Here is an 18,965-nt window from a genome sequence, read left to right as displayed (position 1 = left end):
AGGTTTGGGTTGGGTAGGTTTTAGGGTTATAGTTAGTGCTAGCGTTAAGAGCTACATTTAGGGTTAGAGTTAGTGTTGGCTTGGGCTGAGGTTAGTTGTGAGTGTGTTGAGTTAGGGTTAACTTAAGGGATATGGTTGGGTTAGTGTTGGTTCTTGAGTTGTGGTTAGTGCTCGCGTTGAGGTTGGAGTCGGGATCAGGATGGGTCAGAACTAGTTTGGGGTTGGGTTGGAAGTTGGACTCAGATTGGAGGTTGAGTTGGGCTAGGATTGGAGTTGGGTTACATTTAGGATTAGGATTGGAGTTGGAGTTGGAGTTGAGGTTATGGTCGAATTAGGATTCGGATTATATCTGGGGTTAGAGTTTGTGTTGGAGTTAATGTGGAGATTGTGTTACGGTTAGGAATATGGTTAGGCTTGGGGTTTTGGTTAGTGTTAGCATTTGGATTAGGACTTGGGATGGGGTTTTGGGTTAGCATTGGGCTTGGAGTTGGTTTTGGGACAAGGATTACTTTTAATGTTAGTGTTGGGTTTGTGTTTGGAGTTGTGGTGGGACTAGGGCTGGAGTTGGATTTAAGGTTAGTGTTTGGATGGGATTGGAGTTGAGGATAGGTTTGGGTAAGGTTCAAGGTGAGAAGGTTAAATTTAGGGTGAGGTTTAGCATTGTTAGTATTGTGCTTGAGACTGATATTAAGGTTAAGGTTTGCAATTCAGTTTTGGGTTAGTGCAGGTGTAGGGTTAAGATTGAGTTTGTGTTAGGGTTACCATTAAGATTGTAGAGTTTAGGGTTAGAGTTGGAGTGTGGTTTGGAGTTGGGTGTTAGGATAGGCTTTAAGGTTAGTGTTCAGGTTAAGATTAGGTTTAGGGCTAGCGTTGGTGTTTGGGTTGGGATAGTGTTAGTATTTATGTTAGAAGTGGGTTACAGTTGGGGATTTTGTTGGTGTGGATTGGGGTTATGCTTAGGGATAGTGTTATTATTGATGTTAAGGTGAGGCCTAGGTTTAAGGTTGAGATTAGGACTGTGGTTAGCATTAGAGTTTAGTTTAGGGTTAGGGTTGTGTTTGGGACTGAGATTGGGGTTGTGGAATGGTTTTGGGTAAAAGTGTTAGGCATATGGTTAAAGTTCGGGTTAGGTTTGGGATTGGAGTTAGTGTTGGTGTTACTGCTAGTGTTAGGGTTACGATTGTGATTTGGGTTCTGGTTGAGTTTTGGGTTAGTACTGAGATTAGAGTTAGAATTGGGGTTCTGGCTGGGTCTAGGGTTAGTGCTTGTGTTAGGTTAAGAGCAGAATTGGAGTTGGGGTTGTGTTTAGTTTTAGGTTTTGGGTGGCATTATGATTAGGAATGTGATTGGAGTTTATGTTAGGCTTGTGGCTGGGCTTAGGGTTTTTGTTAGGGTGAGGTTAGAGTTTGTGGTAGGGTTGTAGTCCTATTTGGGGTTAAGAGTTGGTTATAGAGTCAGGGTAGGGTTTAATATTGGATTAAGGATACAGTTATTCAAGTGTGGTGAGCTTTAGGGTTAGGGTTTGGGGTAAGGTTAGGGATAAGTTTGGGGATAGCACTAGACTTAGGCCCTGGCTTGTGGTTGAGGATAGGGCTAGCATTAGTTAGAGTTGAGCTTAAGGTTAGCTTTTGGGTTAGGATTGTGGTTAGGGTTTAGTTTATGATTGAGATTAGGGTTAGCATTTGCGTTTAAATTAGGGGTGGTTGGATTTGAGGTTAGGGTTAGTATTAAGGTTTGGGGCTAGGGTTAAGATTAGTTACAGTATTGGGTTTATAGTTAGCCTTAGTGTTAGATTTGGATGTGTTATGGTTGCGATTGTCTGTTGGTTGGAGTCATGGTGAGCACTAGGTTTGGGGTTGGCCTAGCCATTGGGTTAGGATTAAGGCTGGGGTTAGGGTTAGATTTAATGAAAAGGTTAGGGTTAGTCCTAAAATAAAAGTTAGGGTTAAGGTAAGGTTTAGGTTTGGGTTAGTGATAAATTTACAATTGGCTTTGAGTTTGGATTAGGGTTTGGATTAGTGTTGGGGTTTGGATTAATAGAACACAGTGCAGAAAGAGTCCACTTGAACCAGAGTCTGCACTGACCCTCCAAAGAGCATCCCATGCAACTCCAGCACTCCCTGAACTGTCCACGTAACCCCATGTTTACAATGGCCATAATCCATAGATGTGCTGGCTGTGGGATGAAACTACAACACCTTGTGGAAACCAACACAGAGATCGAAGGGTTGTGCAAAATCCATACAGTTACCCACGGCTGGAATTAAAACTATGTCTCTGGTGCAATGAGGCAGCAGTGACAACTACTGAGGCACTGTGCCACCCTGTCAACATTAGTGAGGGTTGTGTTTGTAATTCAGATTTGAGTTAGCGTTAGTGCTAGGTTTGGTTTAGGATTGGGGCTGGTGCCTGTTTGGACTTGGGGAACATTAGGTTTCAGATTGGGGCAGCATGGTGGCTCACAGTGCCAGGGACCTGAGTTTGATTCCACCTTCAGGTCTGAGTTTTCATTCGCCCCTTTTGAATGGGTTTCTTCCAGGTGCTCTGTTTCCTCTCACAGTCCAGAGTTGTGCAGGTTAGGTGGATTAGCCATGGGAAGTGCAGGGTTACAGGGATAGGGTAGGAGGGTGGGTCTGGGTGAGATGCTTTTTGGAGAACTGATGTCGACCCAATGGGCCGAATGACCTGCTTCCACACTGTAGGGATTCGGTGTTTGGCTTTTGGTGAGAGTCAGGGTAAGCACTAGGTATGGGGTTGGCATTGGGGTTAGGGATGTGGTTTGTGTTAAGTTTAGGTTCAAAGTCAGTGATAGCATGAAGTTCTAGTTGGGACTTGAATTTGGTATTAGTGTTGTGATGGGTATTACATTTAGGGTTAGGTTGGATGTTGCAATTGTCATTGGAGTTGAGCTCAGGGTTATGGTTTGGGTTGGGACTATGTTTAAAGTTTGTGTTGGTATTCTGGTTAGTGCTTGATTTAGTGTTAGGGTTAGAGTTATGCAAGATGTGAGAGAGATCCCAGGTTCAAACTATTCCGCCTTCATGTCAAAAGCAAAAATAACCAGCAGAGGTTTAAAATGGAATCATTCCCAATCTATGGACCACTTTGAGAAATCATTTTGCTTTGTGATTGTGACAATAGTAATAGCATAAATGACAGGGATAGATTCCAGTTAGAGGAATGTTTTAATCTGCAGGATTCCAGCTATATTTTCTGATATGTCATGTAATTAAATCAGAACGGATGATAAAAACCCACATGGAGAAATACAACTGCTTATGGTGATTGGGGAAGCAGAGAGGTAGGCCAGGGACAGATTCTGGGTTTAAAGTTAGTTTCCACTTTTATCCAGATTGGAAAAGCATGTGAAAAGTGCACAGCATAATTCTTGGCTGTATGCTTTAGTAAATTCAAATACCGTGCTGTCATAGATCAGCTTAAATTCTGTGTGCATTAATAAGACTAGCGTTTTGCCGACACACCAAACTCTGTCTGGATCAGATTACAGAACAACACACAACTTTTGCTGAACTCAGTCCTCTAGTATATTAAGCATAATGCTGAATCTAACCATAAATAAAGTCACTGGATCATCTGGATTTCCACAACACAATGATACAATATCCTTTATTGGTGTAGTGTAGTGTAATACACATAGGTTTAAATTAATGTTCACATTCACATGAATTTCATAAAACTAATATTCACATTTACTTACACAAGTTTCATTAAAAACATTCAGTATTGCATACACATAATTCTGCCACATTGATACAGCATGGTTCTATTGCACTCCAGCTCCTAAAAAAAAGGATCTCACAATGGTAGATGAGTAGCAGTGTTCTTCACTTCCACATGGAAACAGACGTTATCTCTTTCTGCACCTGTAATAGATTAAAACCATTCAGACAAATATTCTTCAAAATGGACACAGATTACAAGTGTATTTAGAACAGAGATATTTTCAGTTTTATTTCTCACATCAGCCATAGAGTCATACAGCACAGAAACCCTTTTTGGTTCAACCTGTCCATGCAGACAGAGTTTCCCAAACTAATCTAGTCCAATTTGCCAGTGTTTGGCCCCGATCTCTCTAAACCTTTCTATCATGTACTCGTCTTTTAAATGTTTTACATTCCCTACAGTGTGGAAACAGGCCCTTCGGCCCAACAAGTCCACACCGACCCTCCGAAGAGAAACCCACCGAGACCTATTTCCCTCTGACTAAAGCACCTAACACCATGGGCAATTTAGAATGGCCAATTCACCTGACCTGCACATCTTTGGACTGTGCGAGAAAACCAGAGCACCCGGGAGGAAACTCTCTCAGACACAGGGAGAATGTCTGTGTGGAGTTTGCACAGTCACCCAAGGCTGCAAGCGAACCCTGGCGCTGTGAGGCAGCAGTGCTAATCATTGAGCCAACCATTCCCTTAATGTTGTAACTGTACCTCTAACTCTTAATAAAATCCTTTGAAAGTAAAACACACACTGCTGGACAATAAATTGTCAACTCAAAGACTAAATAGTAGCAGGAATTGAAACCTGTCATTCTGTATTTTGGCTGCAACCTAAAACACAGTATTAAGATGTATTTCACAAAGCCCTAGTGTGTACATGTGTTACGTTGTGCCTAGATTCAGAACTCTTGACATGCATAAATATTTCATTCCCTAAATACCCCCGAGTATGCAAGCATACAAATATACCAAGGAGCAGGAACAGGTCACTTGACCCTCAGGCCTGCTCCGCCATTCAATAAGATCACGACTGATCGGACTACTTCACCGATAACTTTTCATTTCTTTACTCATCAAAGATATACCTATGTCTGCATTAAAATATTTAACAACACTCTGCTTCCATTACCTTTTGAGGAAGACAGCTCCAAAGACCTGATCTTCAAAGTTCTCTTCAGCTCAGTAAAAAATAGACAACTTCTTATTTTAAAGTAGTCACCTTTATTTTCAGAAAATAGAGTACTGATTTTCAAAGTTCATTACCCAACTTAGTACCTGGGACTTTCATGGATTGAAATGGTTTTTGCAAAGAGACGAAGAGTACTAACTCAAGATTGCCACAGTCATCACCTGATCACAAGGTGGCCAAGACTCATGAAACAAACAAGGAATTAACAAGAAACAGCCAAACTAAAATTAAATAACCATCAATATTTCAAAAGATAGCTTTTTCTTCCATTTGATTATTTAATGGACTGGGCCAGACCACAAAACATTTTTAAGCAGGCAGCCCAGACCATAAACTTTGCAATTTGATTCAGTAAGTGCACAGGGAAAGTTACTAGAGTAAGTTGACGAGGTTGACTACCAGATTTAAAAAAAAGACAAAAATGTATTCACAAAATTACACAATAAAACAAAGAACAGAATAAAGAACCTCGACAGAACTCAGTCTATCCAAACTAGACTTAGCTATGCTGTTCTGAATACACACAACAGTCAGACTAAACAAACCCCCTTAAAACACAGTAAATAAAAAAGGAACAGATGCTTATAGGTTGAAGTGAGAAGAGAAGAGAAGAGAGAGCCTGTTCACAGTCCACTGCTGAACTTCCAACCAGTACTGGACTGAATTGCTCAGCTAGAGAGCTGACCATTCCCCTTTCATTATACAGGTCACTTCTAAAACATGACCACTTTGGCCTGAAGTCTTATCTGTTTATATTTAAACAAAAAGACCTCTCAATACCCTTTAATCTCTGTACCAAACCAGTCTAATGGGAACCGGGAGCATTTTATGACCCTCTGAAAAAAACAAGGACACAGTATCCTTGAGAAAAGGAACAGCTTTTGGAAAAAAGGGACCACTTTGTGACACCTCCACCCTTAAAAAAATGAACCATCAATAACAAAAGATGGTGTCATTTTTAAAACCCTTCCAAAACAAACTGGTTGGTAGTCTAAAACAAATATGCACACTATGTTAACAATACACAACTACATGAGAATTCAGGCCATGGCACACCTGCCACCAAACACCTTGATATCTCATTTGAGTCTTGATAACGCATCAGTAATCACGTTTTTGCGACCTGCCACATGCACAATTGTCAAATTGAATAGGTGCAAAAACAAGCTCCATCTAAGTAGTCCACTTTTGACTTAAATTTTTCCACAAATGTCAATGGGTTATGATCAGTGTATTCGACTGTATCAGATACACTGCTGGTAATATAAACACTAAAGTGTTGTAATGCCATCACCAAGCTTAAAGTTTCTTTCTCCATCGTTGAATATTTCTGTTGATGAAAATTCAACAACCTGGAAAAACACCTAACACCCACATCACTGGCATCGATAGCCACCTTGAAAGGCTTTGTGTAATCCAGGGTAGCTAATACTGGGGCAGTGGTTAACACAGTTTTGAGGTGGTCAAATGCCTTTTGACAGTCCGCTGTCCACTGAAATTTCTTACCCTTTTTCTAACAATTTGGTGAGTGGAGCAGCCACATTGCTAAAGTTTGATACAAATCTTCAGTAAAATCCACTCAATCCCAGGAACCGTAGTACTGCTTTTTCCATCGAGTGTGGGAAATACCCCAATTACTTCTGTTTTCACATCCTGTGGGGCCATTTATCCATGTCCAATAACACGGCGCAGGAAGGTGACTTGGGCTTTGGCCATTTCACTTTTAGCTAGGTTTACCACCAAGCCTGCCTCCCGAAGTCGATCGAACAAGTCCAATAATTGCTGTAAATGCCCCTTCCATGAGTGACTAAAAATCATCAGGTCATCAATATACACCACACAGTTGGGTAATCTGGCAATGACCTTATTAGTCAGTCTCTGAAATGTGGCTGGAGTGTTTTCATACCAAATGGCATGACTTTTTAACTGATATAGTCCATTTGACGTTATGAAAGCAGAAGTCGCCTTTGCTCTCTCTGACAGAGGTACTTGCCAGTAGCCTCTGAGCAAGTCCAACTTAGAAACATAAGTTACTTGTCCTACCTTTTTGACCATGGAATTGGATATGCATTAGTCTTTTTAATGGCATTGATTTTGCGATAGCCCACACAAAACCATTGGGTACCATCTGGCTTTGGCTCCATGACGATGGGTGAGCTCCAGTCATTGTAACTCACTTCGATTATGCCATCTTGAAGCGTGCACCCTATCTCCTTCTGCACCTGTACCTTAGAGGTTTATGCCTATAAGGATGTTTCTTAATCGGAACAGCACCTCCTATATCTACATCACGCACAATTAGGTTAGCACTTCCTAGTCTGTTTCTGCATATCTACCCATGTGATAGTCATAACTCTCTCAGGTCATTTTGATTTTCTTGTGGAAGGCAACTCAATAATTTATCCCAATGTTCAACAACTTCATTATCCAATTTGATTTGAGAAATGTCCAATTCAGAAGCCTCTGAACTCGGTTCTTCCTTCTGTGCTGTAATCATTAACACCTGGGCGGCACAGTGGCAGTGGGCGGCATGGGGGCACAGTGGTTAGCACTGCTGCCTCACAGCGCCAGAGACCCGGTTTCAATTCCCGCCTCAGGCGACTCTCTGTGTGGAGTTTGCACATTCTCCCAATGTCTGCGTGGGTTTCCTCCGGGTGCTCCGGTTTCTTCCCACAGTCCAAACAATGTGCAGGTTAGGTGAATTGGCTATACTAAATTGCCCGTAGTGTTAGGTGCAGGGGTAAATGTAGGGGAATGGGTCTGGGTGGGTGCCTTCGGCAAGTCAGTGTGGACTTGTTGGGCCGAAGGGCCTGTTTCCAAACTGTAAGTAATCTAATCTAAAGCTTCTCCTCTTGCTTTCCTTCCCATCAAAACACCTTTTGAGCATATTCACATGACACACAGAGATTTCTTCCTGTCTGAGGTCCTTATCAAGTAGTTCACCTCACTCAATTTCCTCTTGATTTGATAGGGTCCACTAAACCATGCTTTTAAAGGCTCACCTGTTACTAGAAATAACACGAATATCTTATCCCCAATTGCAAAATAGTAAATTTGTGATTTCTTATTCACTTCCTGTTTCACTGTATGCTGTGATACTTTTAAATGCTGTCTAGCCAATTCTTCAGCTCTATTTAATCATTCTCTAAAATTTGACACACAGATCAAATGGGTGGTCTCTGAATTCCGAGTTATTAATTTCTCCTTAATCAATTTTAACGGTCCTCTTACTTCATGCCCAAATATTAATTCAAATGGACTGAATTTGGATAACTCATTTGGTGCATCTCTGATCACAAGTAATACCAATGGAACTCCCTTATCCCAATCATCTGGATAATCCTGACCAGAAGCCCTCAACATGGTCTTTGGTGTTTGATCAATCGCTCCCTGCGATTCTGGATGGTACGTAGTAGATTTGAATTGCTTTATTCCCAAGTTATCCATAACTTCCTTGAATAGTTTGGATGTGAACTTTGATCCTTGATCTGACTGGATTGCTATTGATAGTCCACACCTAGTAAAAAGAAAGTACTGTGACATTGCATAATGGGATTGCCTCTGGAAATCTAGTCGACATATCCATTATTGTTAATAAATAATTATTCCCACTTTTTGTGGGAGGTAGGGAACCTATGCAAACAATCAAGATTCTTGTGAAAGGTTCCACAAATGCTGGAATGGGTATTAAGGTGCAGGTTTTATTACTGCCTGTGGTTTTCAGATTAGCTGACATGTGTGACACGTCTGGCAAAATTCAACTACATCCTTGTGTAGTCCAGGCCAGTAAAAATGTCTTTGTATTTTAGCCAGCGTTTTCCTCACCCCTAAATGACCTCCAAGTGGTAGCTCATGCGCCATTTGCAACACCTCCTTTCTATAGCCTCCTGGCAAAACAATTTGATGAATCTCTGCCTATTTCTCATCTGCTTGAAATGTGTGATGGCCTCCATTTCCTCATTAAGACATCATTTATTAAGTAATAACACACAGGGATGCATTCACTCTCCTTCTCTGTAAATGCCTTTTGACATAACTGTTTTAAGTTCTCATCTTTTTGTTGTAACTCAATAAGCGAGCAGAGCTAAAGAAACTTGCATGTTTACCTAGTTTCTCCTGCTGTGTCCCACTTATCTGATAAAAGAAAGTCTCAGATAAAGTTATGTCAGCTTCCTTATCTGTGCCTCTTGATCTCTCCTGCTTCAACTTGAGCCTCTGTGACCTTATTATACATAATCTGGGAAAATTCCTGGATAAGCATTCTTCATTTCTTCAGTTGCTTATGTCTCCACTGGCTTTTCAACTAGAGTAGGCAGCACACCTACTGGTGAATCAGCGATATCATTTGCAAGGACAAATTATATTCCTGCAGCTGAGAGTTTATCCAGTACTCCTACCACTAATTCTCCGCTCTTTTCTGGACTCTCTAGCCTCACTTTACATAACTGAGCACATGTGTCATCATGAATTCCTGTTACCAGTACCTTTTCTGGCAACAGTTCTTCAGGAGTACGTATCTCTTCATCCTTCGGCATTACAGACTGAGGGGATCCTGTGTCCTTTAATATTGTAACCCTTTCCCTGCTACTCCTGGCCTATGTGTATAAACATTGTGTGTATTTTTTTTAAGCAGATCTGGCACTTCCTCCTTTATCAACCTCTGATCATCTTGTACACCCTGAGGCAGTTGTCTAACTTCCCTCGTGCTTTTTGATAATAGTCCAACAAAACTCCCAGGCTTGTCTGGTTTTCCTACATTTGGCTTTCTCCTAGCCCACCAACACTGATTTCATGTGACCCATTTTATTACAATGAAAACACCAGAGCTTTTCAACTTCTTTGTCCCCCTCAATGATTTATTTTTTACCCTGTGATAAGTTATTCTTATGATCTTCACTGAGATCTATCTTTCCCTTTCCGTGTGAGGATTTCTCTTTGCCCCAATTTCTATCCCTCATGGACTGAAATTGATTCTGGAAGCCAAACCGCGTTTTATGGACCAGCTCATAATCATCAGCCACTTCAGCTGCTAACCTTGCCATTTCCACATGAGTTTGCACTACTTCAGGCAGTGAACTTTTGAATTCCTCCAAAATAATTACTTCTCTAAGGGCATCATAGGTTTGCTCAATTTTTAAAGCTCTTATCCATCTATCAAAATTACTCTGTTTGATCCTTTCAAACTCAACGTAGGTTTGACCTGGGTCTCTCCTTAGATTCCTGAAACGTTGTCTATAGGCTTCTGGTACAAGCTCATATGCACTTGAAATGGCTTTTTTCACCTCCTCACACTCTCCTGAAATCTCCTCTGACAGTGATGCGAATACCTCATCAGCCCTACCTGCAAGTTTTGTTTGGATCAACAAAACCCAATTGCCACTGGCCACTGTTTTTGTTTCGTCACCTTTTCATCAAATTTAGGCAATGTTTGAACATGCTTAAATAGTTTCTCACTAGGCTTCTGACTACCAGGGACTTGCTCATCCTCACTAAGCCTACCATCAGCCTTTACCTCCAGCCTTTTAAGCTGAACTTCCTTTTTAAGTGTCAGTTTTTGAAGTATAAAAACTCTTTCACTTTCTCTTTTGCTGCTCTCTTTTACCCTCTCTTCTGCTTTTAATCGTGGTTCAAACTGTTTCATTTCTTGGTTTGGAGATGCGGTGTTCCCCAATAAGCAAATCCCCTTAAAACAAAGGTTAAAAAAATGGAACAGATGCTTTCAGGTTGAAGTTAGAAGGGCAGAAAGAGGAGCTTGTTCATACAGTCTACTGAACTCCCAACTAGTTCTGCACTGAACTGCTCAGCTAGAGAGCTGATCATTCCCCTTTCATTGTACAGGTCACTTCTAAAATATGCTGAAAATGTGTTGCTGGAAAAGTGCAGCAGGTCAGGCAGCATCCAAGGAGCAGAAGAATCGACATTTCGGGCATGAGCCCTTCTTCAGGAATGATCTCCAGCATCTGCAGTCCTCAGTTACTTCTAAAACATGACCACTTTTGCCTGAAGTCTTATCTGTTTACATATAAACAAAAAGGCCTCTCAATACCCTTTAATCTCTGTACCAAACCAGTCTAATCAGAACCGGGAGCATTTTATGACCCCTCTGAAAAAAACAAGGATACAGTATCCTTGAGAAAAGGAATAGCTTTTAGAAAGAAGGGACCAGGTGACAATCACCTCCACTCATCTTCCAACTCGTTGTATCCCACTGTTGACAATTTTACTCCACATTCATCAACTACGGTCAAATCACACATTCATAAATAACCTTCACACTAACTAATTTGGTGACTGAATTATTTCATTCTAATATCATCCATAATTTTTAATGGTGTATTTAGAATTCCAAATATAACTTCATAAGAGATTTTATTTTTTGGCTTTCTTGCAGATCGAACTAACAGCGATCACCTCTCACATTTGGTGACTCCAAACTTAGTCACAAAGAGAAGTGAAGTGAAGTGAAGTGAAGTTCAGCCTATTTAGCTCCTCATTACTGAGAATCTACTAACGCACCAGTATCTCACTTCCTTTTGAATGGCTGGAGATAGTGCCTCCACCATCATCATGGAATTTGCAACTTGCACAAGAATTATTCCCAAAAATCATCGACAACATCGACTGTACTTCTTGCACGTTTCTGTTTATCTATTGTGTCTTTAGACATTGCTTAAACGTGGTGCTAGATTTACCTCAAATTAGTAGCTTGTATAATCTTAAGGGCACTCTCATTTGAGACTTCCAAAGCTGAAAAGCTTCAATATTGTTGACCTTTCCCGATAACTGAATCATGACATCATCTTAGTTACATTCAGCTGCACAATTTCTGAGATCTGGGTAGTTCCTTGTTCCACAACATGTTACCTGATGGTGGCCATTATCCAACTTCAGTATTGGCCTCTGGCTTATTTTCTACTGATGTGACAAGATAACTCTGTATATTTTATTTTGCTGAGTATTGTTCTGTAAAGCATAAACAATGTTCACTTCCCAATCTAGTAAACATAGGTCTTCAAGTATTTTTTTTCTTTCAATGTTTAACAGCTTAACTATCACAAATAGAATTCAATGCACATGTAGACTCTTCCTCGATAGCTTCGTAGGTGGATTTCCTACACTCCAAGTACCTGTGAATTTAACCAACATATATTGCTTTCCTAAATTAAGTTTGAAGAAATCCTAGTATAAATGCTTGTATAATGCCACCATTCCCTAAATTCACACCTTTTTACAGCAAATGACTTATAACACACCAGGCTTTATTTAAACTTGTGCACAGTAGTTTACCCAGGACTGGAAATCAATGCTGACTTGACATCACCTTAACCTGCCATTTCCTCAAAAAAGATCAACAGGGGTAAACATAACAGGTCGTCAAAGTATTTTGGGTGTCCATCACCTAATTATTTTCACATAAATAACTCAAGTTGCTTCAACAATTTCATTTATTTGAGTTGGTAGTCCAACCATGCCTAATGATTAACATCTCCCATGCTGTAAAATTGAATTATCCAACAAGTTAATTAAACAAAGTTATAGCAAAGTTGGAAGTTCACCTCATTTCCAAAACTTGCCTTTTTTAAAAAACTACCTCTCTAAATAATCTAACTCAAACATTGTTTATAATTCCCTACAGTTAACGATCTGATACCTTCTGCAACCTACAGTGTTGAGAAAGAACTCTTCATAGTGTCTGAATTTTATATATTGTTTCTCTGAAGCTCAATTGAGGAACTCCTCATCTTGCCCACTTTTCTCTTCCTATTATAATCTTCAAGCTGTTGGTATCACTCAACCTTAATTCTAATTTATGTCAATTTGCTTTTTAACAAAAGCAGTTGTGTACGGTGGTCTTGATCACTGCACGAGTTCCCCAAATGAAAGTTAAAATAATTCCAAGTCTTTGGTCTTTGCTAATGTTTGACCTGCACATATCATGTGACACAGCATTGTGTAATTTAAGGCTATCCACCTTTTTACGGAGTCCTCGAGTCTTAACATGGTTCATTCCAGTTGTGGCCCAAGCAACTCATGAAATTTATTATGGAAGAATCATGTTGAATCAGTTTGTATTCAGCAGGCTTTTTCTGGTTCAGATAAACTTGGCAGCTAAATCACATTAGTGATTCTAGATCCTTACAATTAAATATTGTAAACTTGTGTTAAAAAAGCAAAGAAATAGCAGACAGTATATGGTGGAGTGGCAGAGAAGAGAAGTAAATGACATAAGTTACACATTCTAGAGAATGGAGTATATAAAGCCAGTGCAATAAATAATAAGAATGGAGACAGAGTGACACTTTCCAACACAAAAGCTGAAAACAGACAGATTCAGCCAGACAATGCAGCCAAGGTCTTACCTTGAGCAATGACACAAGAGATCCACTATTTTGTAACGTGGATCTTGTACAATTTATTGTGGTCAGACACAGGGGAAGGAGAGAGAAACCTTCAGAGACAGGGAGAGTTCAGACATGCAAGATGAAACCGAAGTTGAGCCATTTTAGAGATATATGTAAAATATTTGCACTATATATGTGAAAGCAGTGAGAGAACTTGAGACATGTAAGTGGAGAGGGAGCAGTGTTCAGACACACCACAGAATTTAGAACAGAAACAGGCCATTTGGACCACTGCAACAGTCCAGTCCAGTCCAAAACAAATCTGACTGGCCTCTATGTTCTTCTGTTTCAAATTGCAGTGGTTTTTCTTGAAAAGATCTGTCTCGCCTTGCCATGTCAAGGCACTCCACACACTAACAAGATTAAATTTCATTGCTGCCTGTTTTAAATTTGAAACAACAACTCTTTTCTGCTTGCCATCAAACCTTTCAACCTAAAAATGTTCCATTAAAACCTTTACAAGCATTCTAAACCATCAAAATGGTTAAATACTCTCAAAGTTCAAGTAGTACAGATCTGGGAATAGTGTACTCAAAACTCTCAAAATTCTGAGAGGCCTATATTGCTCAAACAAATTAGGTGTGCCCAGCTCTGCACTTACCTTACTGAGCTCAGGAAACAGCTCCTGTAGTACTAAGTCCAGCAGTACATATGTCAGCTGAAACACAAGTAAAATAAGTAAGTACTCAAACCACCTTACTTACTATTTCAGAAAGCTTTTGAAAAAAATATTTGTGACCTTCATTTGAAACAGTTAAAACATAGAACACAGAACAATACGACGCAGAATAGGCCCTTCGGCCCTCGATGTTGCGCCGACCTGAGAACTATTCTCAGCTTGTACCCCTACACTATCCCAAAATCATCCATGTGCTTATCTAAGGATTGTTTAAATGTCCCTAATGTGGCTGAATTAACAACATTAGCAGGTAGTACATTCCACGCCCTTACCACTCTCTGCGTAAGGAACCTGCCTCTGACATCTGTCTTAAATCTATCACCCCTCAATTTGAAGTTATGCCCCCTCGCACACGCTGACGTCATCACCCTAGGAGAAAAACTTTCACTGTCTACCTTACTTAATCCTCTGATTATCTTGTATGTCTCTATCAAATCCCCTCTTAGCCTTCTTCTTGCCAATGAGAACAGGTTCAAGTCTCTCAGCCTTTCCTCATAAGATCTTTCCTCCACACCAGGCAACATCCTGGTAAATCTCCTCTGCACCTTGTCCAATGCTTCCACATCCTTCCCAAAATATGGGGACCAGAACTGTACACAATATTCCAAGTGTGGCCGCACCAGCAGCAAAATGAAATCACCTCTAGCAATTGTTTTAGGCTTTTTAGTCTCATCTTTAGGGTGCTCTCCCAAAAAAAAAAGTGAAGCTGAACTTGCAGCATTATCTTGAATACTTGTTTAAGAAATCTTCATACACAATTGCTTAAGATCAATCAGTCACTGAGGCCTTCAAATCTGTAGTTCACACAGATTACACTAATCATAATGAAGACAAATTTCTTGATCTAAAACCTCTGCCCAGTTTAGTGAAATTCTTTTCACCATGGAAGAAAATGCCAATTTTCCTCCTCCAAAATTATACACTTGAAATCTGTCTGTTACCATGTTTTAGATTAGATTAGATTACTTACTTACACTGTGGAAACAGGCCCTTTGGCACAACAAGTCCACACTGACCCGCCAAATAGAATTAGATTTTCTATTTTCCCTAAAATAAAAGCTTTTCAGGCATGACATTGACCTCATAATATGCTGTTAACATATAACACTTCCTCTCTCTACCATTCCCAGCCTCAGACCATTGTGACCTTATATTGCAAGGGTTCTTATTCACCATCCAGCCTCAGACAAACATCAATTTTCACCAGTTAAATCCTGACCTTTCTAGAGTCAAAGTTATCCAGTCACAAATGTCAAACTCTTGTCGCTAATTTAAAAACTCTCCTTCGCCACCAATTTAGGCTGAAAGAGACCAAGTCAACAGTGGAAACCTATTGAAACTTTGGCAGAATTTCCAACCCCGTCTCCTGTCAATGACAAAAGTAAATCCACACCATACTTTTCTGCTTTACTTTAACAGCTTTGTCTTTGTCATCTCCACACACCATGCTGCATAGCCTCAACTACCTGTATTTTATTCTGTGTAGTCCCAGGAACCTTACAGCTACTGTCACTCACCAACACTGGCTTATATATCTTCATTTTTATCCTCTTACTTTGACCCCTTAATGGCAATGGCCCTCATGTCTAACCCTGAATCCTCCAGGAATACTCCACTTCTCTAGCTCTAACCTTTGTTCAATGTTATTTCCTTATTTCCCATAATTTATTGTGTCCCGACTAAAGTGGTCACTGAGAGACCAAGATCTCAGCTGGAGTAAATTAGGGGAGGTGGCAGTTCAGTGGTAAAAGCTTATAACACAAAACTCCGGGCAAATGTCCAGTGAAGAGGAGTTTGAATCCCACCATGACAGATGCTGCAGTTTGAATTCAAGTTAGCCTAATCGTGACCATGTAACCATCAAATTGTGAAAACTAAGGGGAGGAAATGGCCTAGTAGTACTATCACTGGACTGTTAATCCAGACACCTAGGTAATGTTCCCAGGACCCTGGGTTCAAATCCTGCCCTGGCCATTGGGGGAATTTGGATATTTGTGGGCGGCATGGTGGCAAGTGGTTAGCACTGCTGCCTCTCAGCGCCTGAGACCCGGGTTCAATTTCCACCTCAGGCGACTGACTGGAATTTGCATATTCTCCCCGTGTCTGCGTGGGCTTCCTCCGGGTGCTCCAGTTTCCTCCCACAGTCCAAAGATGTGCAGGTCAGGTGAATTGGCCATGCTAAATTGCCCGTAGTGTTAGGTAAAGGGGTAAATGTAGGGGAATGGGTGGGTTGCGCTTCGACGGGTCGGTGTGGACTTGTTGGGCTGAAGGGCTTGTTTCCACACTGTAAGTAAGTAATCTAATCTAATTTTCTATTAATCACTTTATTGAGGGAAAGAAATCTGCCATTTTTGCCTGGTCATAAGAAAACAAATCTAGAGCAAAGTAGATGACTCTCAACAGTCAATTAAGGATGAGCAAGAATGCTAGTCAAGTCAATGATGCCCACAGCCCATAAATATGAACAAATAAAAAAAAGTTTGAAACGAGACAGCTGCAGAGATAGTAGATTAATTGATATGATTTTACAAACTGTTCTGGGTTCTGGAACTGCTCCAATGGATTGGAAGTTAGAAAATTCAAGATGAGAAAGAAAGGAGAAAGAACAGCATGAGATAGAAAAGGAATTAAAAAATAAGTGAAAAAATAAGAATTGAATCTGAATTTCAGACAAGAAAAAGATGAGAAGGAAAGAGCATTTCATAAGGCAGATAGGGAATACTAGCTTAAAATGATGCAGTTAAAAAGAGACAAATGTCGACCAAGGCTCCAAAGGGGGAAATCCCAGTCATAATCTAAAGTCTAGATGGAAAGATTTGTACAGGCCCTACCAAAATTTGAGGAAAAGGATAAGGTGATATTCTTTATGTCATTTGAAAAAAATAGCAGAACAAATTAATAGGCTAGAAGAAAAGTGGACATTGCCCATTCAGAGCAAGATGACAGGTACAGCACTTAAATTTATGGCTCATTGTCTGAGGAAGTTTCAAAGGAATTTAGCACTGTTATGTTAAAAGAAAAGGCTGTCTTGCATGCATACGAAGTAGGAATTGAAGAGCTGATTGTAATTTAAAATGGACAAATGCTGTAGAAAGCTCCAACACAAAGGGATTTGAGGGTCCTATGCATAGAACAAAGGGTGGCACGGTGGCACAGTGGTTAGCACTGCTGCCTCATAGCACCAGAGACCTGGGTTCAATTCCTGCCTCAGGCGACTGACTGTGTGGAGTTTGCACATTCTCCCCGTGTCTGTGTGGGTTTCCTCCGGGTGCTCCGGTTTCCTCCCACCGTCCAAAGATGTGCAGGTCAGGTGAATTGGCCATGCTAAATTGCCCATAGTGTTAGGTAAGGGGTATGGGTGGGTTGCGCTTCGGCGGGGCAGTGTGGACTTGTTGGGCCGAAGGGCCTGTTTCCACACTGTAAGTAATCTAATCTAATCTAAAAAAAAATAAAGAACACCTAAGTTCAGTAGGAATTAGAGAGCGCAAATAGAAAACTGGCTTTTATTTCAATGGGAGTGGAATATAAAATTAACCAAGTATTTCTAAAACTAGACCACATCTATAACATTGAACAAGGGGAGGTGATAGCCGAGTAGTATTATTGCTAGAGTATCAATCCAGAAATGCAAGTAATGCTCTGGGGACTTGGTTTTAAATCCTGGCATGGCAGATGGTGGCATCTGAATTCAGTAACAATCTAGAATTAAGGGTCTAACATTTAAACCATTGTCAATCATCAGAAAAAAAATTCTGATCGACAGTTGCCTTTTGGGGCTGGTCTGGCCTATACATGACTCCAGACTGAATACAATATGGTTGATTTTAAACATACATTGCTTATAGCTTTCCCTTATTGTACCTCTTAAAATGCATCACCACACATTTATCAGGATTAAGTTCCTTTTGCCATTGCTCTGCCCAATGTACTAGATGACCAATATTGGATTGCAGCCGGAGACTGCATTATTATCAACACTTCATTACCGGACTCTTCATTATCAACACCACCAGTTCATCTGCAAACTTATTAAATATACCTTCTATATTCACATCCAAGTTGTTAATGTTCACAGCAAGGGTCCTAGCAGTGACCTTTGTGGTACACCAATGGTCACAGGTTTCCAATCACAAAAGCAAACCTCTAACTTTTGGCCCATATTCGCCAGCCAATTTTGGATCCAGTTCTCTAACTTGCTTTGGATCCCATGGGCTCTTAGCGTTTAGACCAGACTTCCACATGGCACCTCATCAAAGGCCACATAAACCACATCAACTATACTGCCCTCATCAATATATTTAGTCATCTTTTTTAAAAAAAAACTCAATTAGAATCAGGCAGGATCTCCCTCCAATAAATCCATGCTGACTATTTCTGGTCAACTTCTGCCTTTCCAAGTACTGTTTAATCCTCTCCTTCAGAATTTTTTCCAATAGTTTCACCACTACTGATGACAGGATAACTGGTCTGTAATTACCTGACCTATCACTGCTACCGTTCTTCAGTCATCTAGCACTTCACCTGTGGCCACCGGGACCCCATCAATCTCCTTCCTTGCCTCCCATAGTAGCCTGAGATACATCTATTCAGGCCCTGGGATCTATGCCTGTTAAAACATCTAATATCGCTTTCTTATTAATTTCAACATGATCTAGAACCTCATCATTCTAACTGAAAACTCCAGCAACAATTTATTTTTCTTTTGTGTGCACAGGTGAGAAATATTCATGAAACACTTCACCAGTGACCTCTTGTTCCATGCACAATTTGCACCTTTGGTCTCTAGTAGGCTCCACTCTCTCTCTGATAATCCTCTTGCTCTTCATATAAAATGCCTTGGGATTTTTCTTTGTCTTATCAGCCAAAGATATTTTGTGGCCCCGCTATGGCCTCCCTGGCTTTTAAAGCTCTGTACCTAACATATGCTTCCTTCTTTTTTATCAAACTCTTGATAT

The 18,965-nt window shown here is 40.4% G+C and overlaps 1 protein-coding gene across 5 annotated transcripts in view; it reads right to left on the bottom strand.

Moving 5' to 3' along the window:
* Positions 1 to 3,599: 3,599 nt before the first annotated feature.
* The window catches only part of snx14 (sorting nexin 14), a 209,391-nt gene continuing 194,025 nt past the window's right edge, over positions 3,600 to 18,965 (bottom strand). For all 5 annotated transcript variants that reach the window (XM_072581136.1, XM_072581137.1, XM_072581138.1 and 2 more), the window contains 2 exons: positions 13,933 to 13,989; positions 3,600 to 3,884 (listed from right to left, as the gene is read on the bottom strand). In XM_072581136.1, the coding sequence (XP_072437237.1) occupies positions 3,846 to 3,884; positions 13,933 to 13,989 (96 nt within the window). In that variant the 3' untranslated portion in view covers positions 3,600 to 3,845. The remainder of the gene's footprint in view (positions 3,885 to 13,932; positions 13,990 to 18,965) is intronic.

The sequence above is a fragment of the Chiloscyllium punctatum genome, chromosome 11 (assembly GCF_047496795.1).
Source record: "Chiloscyllium punctatum isolate Juve2018m chromosome 11, sChiPun1.3, whole genome shotgun sequence".
NCBI classification, from domain to species: domain Eukaryota; kingdom Metazoa; phylum Chordata; class Chondrichthyes; order Orectolobiformes; family Hemiscylliidae; genus Chiloscyllium; species Chiloscyllium punctatum.
Note: the sequence above shows the minus strand (reverse complement) of the source record. Positions and strands in the feature narration are given on the sequence as shown.